The sequence below is a fragment of the Schistocerca piceifrons genome, chromosome 2 (assembly GCF_021461385.2).
Source record: "Schistocerca piceifrons isolate TAMUIC-IGC-003096 chromosome 2, iqSchPice1.1, whole genome shotgun sequence".
Lineage (NCBI taxonomy): Eukaryota > Metazoa > Arthropoda > Insecta > Orthoptera > Acrididae > Schistocerca > Schistocerca piceifrons.
Window position 1 is genome coordinate 767,165,437 of NC_060139.1, and position 12,969 is coordinate 767,178,405.

At 40.4% G+C, this 12,969-nt stretch overlaps 1 protein-coding gene across 3 annotated transcripts in view; it reads left to right on the forward strand.

Annotated features, from left to right (window-relative positions):
* Positions 1–12,969, forward strand: part of LOC124777985 (ATP-binding cassette sub-family A member 7-like) — a 594,849-nt gene that overhangs the window by 493,669 nt on the left and 88,211 nt on the right. For all 3 annotated transcript variants that reach the window (XR_007015818.1, XR_007015819.1, XM_047253552.1), the window contains exon 38: positions 6,252–6,375. Coding sequence is in view for 1 of the 3 variants with exons in the window: in XM_047253552.1 (XP_047109508.1) it covers positions 6,252–6,375 (124 nt within the window). In the remaining 2 variants the exon portion in view is untranslated. The remainder of the gene's footprint in view (positions 1–6,251; positions 6,376–12,969) is intronic.

Here is a 12,969-nt window from a genome sequence, read left to right on the forward strand (position 1 = left end):
GAAGGTCTTTCTTAAAATTCCTGCAGCCAGACATCAGGCTTACCAGTCTCCTCTTAAAGCCTTGGATTACAGAACTTCTCCTGAAATATGGCTTTATCTTTAAAACAGGATACAGGATGGATGGATGAAGGCAGTAATTCTCTGAGATCAAGTGCCACCACCGTGGCTGCTGGATAAGGGGAAGGGTTTGCTTTTGCTGGCCCATGTTGCATGACCAGGCATAGCTACTCTGCACTGAAAATATTACGCAGTGCCACACCCACTGGTGTAGGACACGGAAGTTCCTCATTGATACTTAGGTGGGCAGTGATGGCTGGACCCCCACTCCTTAGTCCTGAGAAGACAGTAGAGTGCCAGAGCATCTGTATGCTCAGGCAATGGGCAGAAGTTCAGAGCCTAGTGATGGTAGAGATCACAGTGACATTGATATCTGAACAACACTGGCTGCTTGTCACGTTGCTGCCCAGCTGTTGAACCATGTCGAGCTGGTTTGATCAGGTTTAAATACTTTTGCCACTGCTGCTTGATTGCTGATTGTGGGGCAGTGGCTGGGCTTGTGTGTCACACTGAATGATCTGGAACAGAGGCAGTGACCGGTTGTCGCAACCAGCTGTGGGTTGGGCTGTAGTACTTTGTGGAGACTGGCTCAGGCATCAGCATGTGAGGTCTGAGAATACAGGTGTTTTGGGATTTCTGATTGTGCAGTTCAGTGATCTACATTGGCTGATTGTGGCTGTGGCACTCAATAGTTGGCTCTAAATAGTGTGACAATTTATCTTGTTAGAATCCCCCCCCCCATCCTAAAATCTGTCCTTGAATTTCTGTTGAAAATCTTGCTGTAAATGGGCAATAATTTGTTTACAAGTATTTACACATTACATTTGTAACATCACTTAGTCCTTTTTCACTATCTACACTTCTTTTTGTGACCACACTAGCCTTGGCTTCAAAGATTTTTTTTGTGGTTAATTCTGTCTTTGTCAGGTTGTTTCTCATTGCTGAGCGGTTTTTTACTCCACTGTGTGGGAAGGAGCAGGTTTAGGATGGCTTCTTAGCATTACAATCTGATTTGCTCATCTGTTCCTCCCTGTATTACCTTTTACAAGTTGATGCTAACAACTTACTAGTTATCATTAATAACTACAAGGAGAATACATGTACTGTGACTGTGGGCTAAACACTATGGGCAACAGAACTGACCTGTGCATATAGAACGGTTCATACACTGCCCCACTGTTTGGCAATAGTGGCCTGCATGAACTGTGACCTGCCATTAATGTACCATCCTTTTGCTCTTCATTCTTATATTTTACCAATTCAGAAAAGTTTATTTATAACAGTAGGACATCCATGGTAACCTTGCTTTGGTCATGGTCTCAAGACATCATGACTGAGGTATCTATCCAAACTCCTGTAACCTATTGCTCTTTTCACTCTTTATTAATTCTCTGTTAATTCCTCTTAAGCTGAGAGATTTATCCAACAATAACACTGATCTAGCTATAGGCACTATACCAGCCCCACTCATGCTGTGCAGTAACACTGTAATTTTCCAAGCTACAGGTGCTATATGAGCCCCACCTGTGCTGTCCTTAATTCTTCCCCAACTACAGACCCTAGATCAGCCCCACCTGTGTCATATATAACAAAAGAATCACTTTCATTCCTCTATTTTCACATACCTTGCAACATGTAATAGTGTTTCCCATTATGTAGCTTCTTTTGCTTGGTTGGCTATTGTTGGTGGGTGTACTGCTATCATGGACATTGCTTCTTGAGGGATCTGGAACAGTTTAATTGATGGCATCACTTCTGATAACCATCTTGCATCCTTGTAGTATTTCAGTGCTTTTCCTGCTTTGAGTAAATGCTGTGTGATGTCAAGACAGTGAAACCTAACCAAGCAATAACAAGGTCACAGTTTATTCATATTCTAATTTATCAGCACTGTACCATAGCTTAAACCAGCCTTAATGGGTAAACCTTAACTTCATTCTGTAGGGTCACATTTTCCAGTTTACCTCTCCAAAAATTTTTGTATTAGCTGTAAACTTAAATCCTACATGATTCCTATCATTAATTATTAATATACATGTTACTGTATTGTCCTTGCTCATCCTAAAGCATTTAATCTAGGCAATTCATATGTACAATGAAAACCTTGTGCATATTCCAGCATAATCCTTAAGAAATTACCGAAGGTTTCCAATGCCTGAGCCAGGCATGCTCTCTGTATTGGCTGGTGTAATGCTCTTTCCATCAACATACCCAACAAACTATGAGATGTGACCCAGTGCACGGAAACATTCAACCTTGAAGCTGATCAAAATAAATATGTCATTCAGCATCATGCAGTGTGCAGACCTCCGACACGGTATGTAGGTATTAGCACTGATCGGGGACCACTGCCACAGATGTGTAATGGAACTGTTTCATGTTTCCCGGTCCATGCAGTGCCAACCAGGTGCAGTTGCTGTGCATTGAACATGTGATGCTCCACCATATCCAGTGGTGTAGGGTCTAAAAATTCCTCATTGATACCTTGGCATGGGTGGGAATGGATTGACTCCCATACCATAGTCCCAAGAAGACAATAGAGTATCCCAGTGCTTGGATGCTCAGGCAGCAGACCAAGGTTCAGAGCCTGTTGATGGTAGAGATGGCCATGATATTGACCTGATACTGAACAACAGAGGCTGCATGTCACTTGCTATCCAACTGTTTTAACACAATGGGCTGGTTTGGTGTTGTTTAAATGCTGCTGCTGCTGCTGCTGCTTGCTGACTTGGGGTAGTGGTTGGGTTTCTAATCAAGCCAATTAATTTGTAACAAAGGAAAGATGAGCTGTTGCAAGGCCTGGGTGCTGGTACATGAGGCCTATGATCATACAGTTCAGTGACCAACACTGGCTGGCTGTGACTGTGGCTCTGGCCTGATTATCGCTGTGGGCTCCATCCTCAGTTATCCCAGTCCAGCCTCCTTAGTTTGTCATATTTTTGTTTTCAATCTTAGTCCAGTATTCTGTGTGCTGCCTTCTAATTCAGCCACATAGTTTTGCTTTCAACACCACCTTGGTGACCATGACATGTTTCAGTCCAACAATTGAAGTCATTGCACCTGTCCTGATCAGCCTATCAGCTTATTCATTGTCAGGGACCAACAGGAGTTTTACCCTGTTGGTTTGCTCTAGCCTCACAAGGGCATCATGGCATTCTGCATTGATCTTTGATCTAGTTATAGGGGCTGATAGAGATTTCAGAGCTGTTTGGCTGTCTGAATGAAAGTAGATGCCATTATCCTTGTATCACCTATGGAGTTTCTCCTCTGTGCACAATCCTGTCAGTAAGCCAGACTATGTTTCCTGACTGGTATTGTGATTTGTTCTTTCACTGCTTCCCTACTTCCAATTGTTACCTTGAAAGGTTTAATGGAGCAGCTGGAAGTTATTCCTTAGTCAGTCAGAATTTTCCCTACCATTTCTATGTTTACCATAATCACTGTATTACTGTTGTATTCTGGATATCACTTCTAGTTTTTAACCTGTATTCCTCTGCTGCGATCTACATTGTAGTCCAAAGGTATAATGGTGTCACATCCAGTGTAGTCTTCAGCCTAACAGTGAGTGTGCCACTTTCTGTTCTATCATTCCAACCATACTGTAACCCCATAAATTATCATAGGTCTGACTAGAGTGGTACACTGAGGTGACAAAAGTAATGAGATAGTGATATGCATCTATACAGATGGTATTAGTATCATGTATGCAAGGTATAAAAGGGCAGTGTATTGGCAAAACACTCATTTGTACTCAGGTGATTCATTTGGAAAGGTTTCTAACTGGGTTATGGCCACACAGCAGGAATTAACAGACTTTGAATGCAGAACGACAGTTTGAGCTATAAGTATGGGGCATTCCATTTCAGAAATCATTAAGGAATTCAGTATTCTGAGATCCACAGTGTCAAGAGTGTGCTGAGAATACCAAATTTCAGGAGTTACCTCTCACCACGGACAACGCAGTGACTGACTGTCATCACTTAGTAACTGAGAGAAGAGTTGCATAGAATTTTCAGTGGTAACAGACAAGCAACACTGCACTGAATAACCATAGCAATCAATGTGGGATGTACGACGAATGTATCTGTTAGGAGAATTTAGCAAAATTTGGCATGAATGGGTTATGGCAGCAGATGACCAACGGGTGCCTTTGGTAACAGCATGACATCACCTGAAGTGCCTCTCATGACTAATGATCATATCAGATGGACCCTAGATGACTGGAAAATCATGGGTTGATCAGATGAGTTCCAGCATCACTCGGTAAAAACTGATGGTACAGTTCAAGTGTGGCACAGTCCCCTCAAATCCTTGGACCCAAGTTGTCAACAAGGCACCATGCAGGCTGGTGGTGGCTCCATAATGGTGTGGAATGGAGTGGATCCTCTAATCCAATTGACTGAAAATGGTTGTGTTCAGCTACTTGGAGACTTTTTTCAGCCATTCATGGCTCATGTTCCTAATCAGTGGTGGTATTTGTTCAGATGGTAATGTGTCTTGTCACCAAGGCACAATTGTTTGCAATTGATTTGAAGAACATTCAGGACAATTTGAGGGAATGATTTGGCCACCCAGATTGCCTGACATGTGTCCCATCGAATATTTATTGGACATAATTGAGAGGTCACTTCATGTACAAATACCTGAGCAGGCAATACTTTTGCAATTATGGACAGCTCGAGACAGTATGGCTCATTATTTCTGCAGGGGACTTCCAGCAACTTGTTGAGTCCATGCCCCATCAAGTTGCTGCAATACACCAGGCAAAAGGAGGTCTGACACAATATTAGGGGTTATACCATGACTTTTGTTTCCTCACTGTATACATCCAGTACATACTCCTGGGGATTAGACCCCAGTTATTGCCACAGTCCCTTCTAGTGCACATCAAAACACCTTTTACCTTGGGACATATATTCTATATAAGGGGTCAACAATAGTTTATATCCAGGTTTATGCCTTACGCCACAATACGGCCTGTATCCCCGCATGAGACCTCTCTACTGGTCAACACTGGAGCCAGTGTCTTGTATCAGTAACCTCCCCATCATCCACATACTGCTTCCTGTAGAATGCATCCTTCATTAGGCCACACAGATGGAAGTCAGAAGGTGCAGGATCCACACGTAGACTGGCTGAAGAAGGAGAGTCCAATGAAATTTTGTGAACTCCTCCTGGGCGCAGACTTGTGTGAATCCTTGTACTGTCATGGAAAAGCAGAAGTTCATTTGCATTTTTGTAGTGAAGAATAACCTGTTCAGCATTCCAGAAGACTGTCACCCTGGCTTTACCATCTGAGGTTGAGTCTTTGAACTTTTTCTGTGGAGGAGAGGTGGTGTGACACCACTCCATGGATTGATGTTTTGTTTCTGGTTTGAAGTGATAAACCCATGTTTCATTGCCTGCTACAATGTTCAACAAAAAATTATTACATTTATCCTTTTAACGTGCAAGCAATTGCCCGCAGATAGTCCTTCATTGTTCTTTATGGTCTTCTATTAGGCAGTGAGGAACTCAGGGGGCACACACCTCTGAGTATCCCAACTGGTGGATGAGTGTGTCAGCAATGCCTCCAGGGACATCAAGTTATGCAGTGAGGTGTTTGATTGTTATCTTTCAGTCACCTTGAATGAGTGATTCTACATTATCCAACATTGGAGGAGACACAGCTGTGTGCGGCTAACCAGCGTGTAAGAGATCAGACAGGTTTGTGCAACCTTGTTGCGATGATGACAGACACCTCACCCAACAACTCACCGTGTTTTTGTTCACTGCCAGGTCCCCATAGACATTCTGCAGGTACCTATGAATGTCTGCGGTGCTCTGGTTTTTCACAAAAAGGCACTTCATGGCACCTCTCTGCTCGGAACGCACCTCTATTACAGATGCTGCTCGGAACGACCTCCATGACAGATGCAATTTTGAAGGCCACATGAAGTGCTGCCACCTATCAGAACTGAATGAAACAATAGGTGCTGAAGCAGGCTTAGTCCACAATGTCCCACCATAAAATACACATTTTTTCTACAGAAATTGTCTGGGAGAAAAGAATGTGTTACACTACTTATTGAAAATGTATATTGCTACATTTAAGAAACATATTGATGGATGATGTCTAGCAAACTCTCTTACTTAAAATACCTATTCTATTTTAGTCACATTCATGGCATGTGGTTTGTTTTTCTTACTTTCAGGAACTGCAATATATTGGATCCATAACAGGAAAAGTATTTTTAATATTCCCTCAATTTTGCTTGGGCCAAGGCCTTATGAACATGGCAACACAGCATTTCAGTAGAAAAATACTATCTGCATATGGTATGTATTCTAAAGTAGGTATTTCTTTATTTTTGTTGATATGAGGTAAATCAGTGAATTTATGTCATTTATGAATATTGTACAGAGGAAGATATTAAGTCTGCTAACGATTTAGATTATTACCTGCACCGCTAAAAATCACAATATGATCCTGTTGATCAAGATCTTTTTGTAATGACCTTAAATCATTTTAAAGCCTGCACTTGATTTAAGAAATACTATAATCTTATTAAAATTACTTGTCATTTGACACTTCATGCCTTGGACCTTAGTTCTTCAATCATAGCTTGCAATGTCACAAGTGAACTGTCTGCCATTGTCAGTGTGCTACAAAAAGCATCATTTTCCCATGTTTGACCATCTGTCAGCAAATTTCTCTTCTTATTCTTACACACTGCTCTTTTAGGTCTGTGTTCAGCAATTCTTATAACTTTTTTCAAAATTTTCTACTTTCTTATTCATATTCTTCATCCAAGTCCTTTATCTTTCATCTTATATCTTTCCTTTTTTTCTCCTGAACATGCTTCCTAGCTCTATCCTTCTTTCATTGTACAATGTCCAGTTGGCGCATGTATTCCATTGTAAACACCCTGGTTTAGATTCCTTTGTATGTTCCAGTCTTAAGTTCCATTTATTATTGTTTCCCTAGTATTTCATGTGCTTTTGTCAGAACAGGATTTTAATTGAGTTCTGTTCTATATCTTTACATGTACTGTTCTCTGTTTGTAACTTCTGTTGCAGCATGTTCTGATACTTTTTAAATGTGGATCCAACATTTTGTTTTTCTTTGTTCCATTTCCTTACTTTAACAATGTTTCCTTTAACAGGCATTTCAAATTTTGTACTCATTTTAGTTTTTCACTAAGTAAAGATCAGAATGAAAAATAGCTCATCTGAAATAGCACAAATTTTTCATATCATATGCACATGTTTTTCATACCAATATATGTTCTGGTTAGTTTACTTACTTTTTTCTGACTTTTCCATCCCCTTTACTTTTTTTCCTTACTGGGAAGATTTGTAAATGCTGCTTTCTTGTCCCATTTGACAGTATAGTCGGTATTATTTTGCAGTAATATCTAGGTATTTAATTAAAAGCATCCTATAAGTGATAATAGAAACAGTCTAAATTATCATCATCTGGTTCTTCTCTTTGGGTATACACATTCACAAGATCACATTATGAATTTTCCCTTTCACACAGAGTACAAATTCTAGAAGTGTCGAGTAATCAACAGACACACAAAAAGAAAGAAAAATTATATTAGCTTTTGGACAAATCCTTTAATGTGTTGGAGTACATACACATGCAAACATACATACTCCACTCCACTCTCTCTCTCTCTCTCTCTCTCTCTCTCTCTCTCTCTCTCTCTCACTCACACACACACACACACACACACACACACACACACACACACATTTGTACAGTTATGTTGTGCTGACTGAACATTTACTGTGGCCACTTGTGTAAGGTGTATCTCCAGTGATGAAAATTCCCTTGCCGAGTATGCTCAAGGTAAAATGAAGGCCTTCACAGATAGACATCACCCCCAAATATAGTCCCCAAACAAATTTTCCATGCCATATCCTCACACACCCCTAATCCTCCCACCACCCCCAAATAACAGATGCAAAGAAGCACACCCTCATTGTCGAATATCAGCACAGACTGTGTGGAAGACCACAGTGCAAGGCCTACCTAAATCATCTACTCGACAGGTCCTACTCTAGTTCTGTCACAGGCTTATCCTGTCGCATTAGAGGCTGGGCCAACTGTGAAAGTAGTCATGTTGTATACCAGTTCTGCTGCAATTTCTGCACAGCATTTTGTATGGGCATGACTACCAGGCAGCTGTCTACCAGAATGAATGTACACCAAACTGAGAACAAGAGCAGTGTAAATTTGGAAATTTGTGGTAAGTTCCTATGGGACCAAACTGCTGTGGTCATCGGTCCCTAGGCTTACAAACTAGTTAATCTAACTTAAATTAACTTACGCCAAGGACAACACAAACACCCATGCCCCAAGAGCAGTGTAGACGACTCACCGCCAGAATATGCTGCTGAACACAACATGCTTGAGTTCAATGGCTGCTTCACTTCTCCTGCCATCAGAATCTTTTTACCCCAGCGCCAGCTTTTCTTAACTGTGCAGGTGCAAGTTATCTTTGCAACTTCTGTAATTCTCCTGGGCTCAATCTCTACTAACCTATTGTAGCCACACTCTCTACCCCACAGTCTCACCATCCTCTGTCCTGTCACCACCTTCCAATCCATGCATCTAGATCATCTGAACTGTGCACCACACAAACACACTGGTTCCACTACCCATGTGTTGTTTCTTTCCTGTCCTGTGCACCTGCTTCCCCTACCTTCCCAAATTCCTGTCCCACACACCTGCTGCCACTCCCTCCTGAATTCTTGTCCTGTACACTGGCTGCCTGCCTCCGAGCTGCCAGCTATACTCCTCAACCCTTCTTCCCACATTCCACCTCTTTATCCCTCTATCCACCCCACCTGACACAACCCCTTACCCCAGTGTACCGGTCGAACTGCAGTCACAGCACTGTATGTTCAGCTGGCATACTGTACCTGCCCAAGTGCTCCACAGGGGTGTGTTTCTAAGATTCTACAGGTTTTTATCCCTGGAGTGAGTGTGGAGCCAAATGCTTTTCAGCACAAAACCAGCTAGAGCTTATTAACTTTCCACTGTTATTGAATAACTCTGGATAAAATGCATGGCAGAGAGCTAGGCTACTTATTTGTATTGTCTTCCAGTGTCCTTTGTGCAAAAGTGACTGTATCTGGGTTCATAGCGCCTCCCATTTACCACTTCATGTTGGTCCACTGGTGTACCTGTGACAAGGACCACTTCTGTTATTGGTAATAAATGTCACTGAAGGAAGAAAACACACATGCAGGGTTGGATATTTTTGAGTGACTCTTTTTGGATGTACAGCATGACTTCTGTCAGCAGCGTGTTGCATTCCATAACTCTTTTAATAAGTTTTGCTATGTTGGAATCTCATGAGTGATCATCTTTAGATTCTGAACAAGTCAAAAAAGACCCTTTTAAACAAAATTATATATTTTTTAAAATTATGATTTGTTAATCTCATAGCATACTTGCACACAATCTAAGTAATTTGATTCAATTACAGCAAGTGTGGCAAAACTGTAGTAATATTTCACCATAAACATGGAACAACTGAAATTAATAAGAGTGTCCTAACAATAATACAATCTGCTACACACACACATAAAGTAAAAAATCTTATACCAAGTTATCTCTTACTCAAATTATCATTTCATCCTGCATGAACTTTTCTAATAAATAGGTAGCATTTCTCCTACATTATCTGCAGTAGCCTTATTTTTAGAGTCTCTGGTTATATATTATATATGCTTTTGCCTCTGAATTTATTATACAGGTTGTTTCAAAAATTCTTTTACAGTCTCTGAGGACAGGTTCATATAAACATTTGTCCAAAGAACCTTCATTTTTGAGTTATTACTGAAAGTTTACAGTTTACATGATGGGAGCTCGTCACCACATAAATTCATAGTAAATACTCTAAATATCCTCCTTGTGATTCTAAACACATAGGCGCTCATCAAATGATGGACTGTCGCACCCTTTCAGATACTCTCTGATGATTTCAAATGATTTCATAAACTGACATGACATGTCAATGGGGGGTTTCTTTATCTGGGTGATGTGCTGCATAAACCTTTTGTTGGAGGTGTCTCTCCAGAGATAATAATACAAAGGAGAGAGGTCGACAGAATGTGCAGCCCATGAAACTGGTCCTCCTCTACCTGTACATCTGTCACAGTAGATATCGGACAGTGAATCTTAACCAGTGAGACTGAAATTTGCTGGAGATCCATCATGTTTTCCTTTTTTGCTGGATCACATATTTGATTAGGTCTTGGGCGGCGTTCTGAGCATGTAGACTGTGATGGGCCCAAATGTGTTGGTTATGGATATTTGTTATTCCATCTTTTCAAAACATTGCCTTGTCTCTAAACCAAACAAACAATGGATTGGCAGTTTGTGCAAAAAACCGTCAGGAAAAGTTGTCTTCTGGTGGGTGATCAACAGGTATAAGACACTGCAGATGTTGATATGGGCACATGAGTTTCTCATGAAATATTCTCCATGCTGAACCTGGAGATGCACCACGTAATGGGTACTGATCTAGTGCTGATACTTGGTTCTTCTTCAACAGCTCTTCCTGGTCAGGCATACAAGCAACACATGATCTTCCTCAACAAAAGTCTGTGGCACTTTGGATCCTGTATCAACAACACAACAATACATTGTTATTGTTATTTATTGAGCATCCATTTTATCATATACAATGATGTAGGAGTTGTCATGTTACATTATATGAGTTTGTAAGTATACAGTAATTTAATAACATAGTCCTACAGTGGTAAAACATATATAAATATATATCTCGTGAAGTGTATAGTAGAGAATAACAAAACAAACAATAATTAACTATTTATAGTGCATACTATTTTCATACATTTGTTTTTCAGATATGACTTATCATTATCATTGACCCCTATAGTAGAGAATAACAGAACAAACACTAATTAATTAATTACAGTGGGTACAGGCAGATTATTTTCATACATTTGTTCAAATATGAATTATCATTATCATTGACCACTATGTTCTGAAAATCCATATACTCTGTAACACTGTAAAAACATTCTGACTGGCAATGGCAAGGAAAGTGTTTCTGAAGAAGAGAAATTTGTTAACATTCATTATAGATTTAAGTGTCAGGAAGTCGTTTCTGAAAGTATTCGTATGGAGTGTAGCCATGTATGGAAGTGAAACATGGACGATAAACAGTTTGGACAAGAAGAGAATAGAAGCTCTCGAAATGTGGTGCTACAGAAGAATGCTGAAGATTAGATGGGTAGATCACATAACTAATGAGGAGGTATTGAATAGGATTGGGGAGAAGAGGAGTTTGTGGCACAACTTGACTAGAAGAAGGGACCGGTTGGTAGGACATGTTCTGAGGCAGCAGGGGATCACAAATTTAGTATTGGAGGCCAGTGTTGAGGGTAAAAATCGTAGAGGGAGACCAAGAGATGAATACACTAAGCAGATTCAGAAGGATGTAGGCTGCAGTACATACTGGGCGATGAAGAAGCTTGCACAGGATAGAGTAGCATGGAGAGCTGCATCAAACCAGTCTCAGGACTGAAGACCACAACAACAACAACAAGCTCATTTTTAAAAATGTAAAACTTTTCTATCTTTTTGATGCTCAGGGGAAGAGCACTAAAAAGGTTGGATGACTCAGCTGTCTTTGGTTTGGAAATGCATCTGATATAATGGTGCATCCTGGTGTCCACTACCATGCCCATAGCCACACATTAAAGTTATGTCTGTCTGCTCAGGAAATGAATAATGTTGCATGTTTGAATGGAGCACTTTCAGTTAGCTCACTACCTGTAGTACATGTGCACAACTGATATATTGTAAACAGACAAATGATGCATGTAAAGTCCCCCTGCCAACACATTACCATCTAGGATACAAAGAGGCAAAATTGCTGCTTAGATAAAAGAAATTGATGGGTAATTTATGGATAGTTGTTGAACGTCAAATTTCATTAATAGCACAAAAATAAAGGATTTTTGGATATATGTTTATCTAAACTAATCTCCTCCTCCTTTTGTGTGTCTGTGTGTGTGTGTGTGTGGGGGGGGAACCGTTCCCCAAGGTTTGAAGAAATAAGATGCATAATAAAGGAAAACAAAAACTGAAGAAAAAAAGAACAGGAAAATAATGAACAAACTTAAAAACAACAGGGCTCTGAGCATGAGATCAGACAAGGGCAACACCATGCTAATAATAAAACAGGAAGAATACAAAAACAAAACTTTAAACAACAAGATAAAAAAGCTAACCAGTGTCCCAACACAAAGATATCAGAAAAATACTCAAACACTTCTAAAAACTATCTTACAAATATTCACAAAACCGGATGTTGAATGGCTAAAACAAAAGAACCCCAAGCCACCTAGACTGAACAGCCTGCTAAAGCTCAACATGGAGGACACTCTGATATGTCTGGTGTAAATTTCATAAGTGCACCCACATATCACGTAGCCAGAGAAATACACAGATCCTTATGGAAACTTTATATGTATACACAATCGACAGAAGCATACGCAACACTGAAGAGCTGATACAAAAAATCAAAGACATCAACATACCCACAAGAGCCGTCCTCACATCATTTGACATCACGTCCATCTACATGACTATCCCTACTGCTGGAACCACCAACATCATTAAACAGCAATTAGAACTACTGAATGTCATTCCTAAACTCCACATAATAGAAATATCTAACATTCTAAAACTGATCACAGAGAAAAATTATTTCTGATTTGACAACCAATTCTGAAACTTCCTGGCAGATTAAAACTGTGTGCCGGACCGAGACTCGAACTTGGGACCAGGAAGTTTCATATCAGTGCACACTCCACTGCAGAGTGAAAATCTCATTCTGGAAACATCCCCCAGGCTGTGGCTAAGCCATGTCTTCGCAGTAT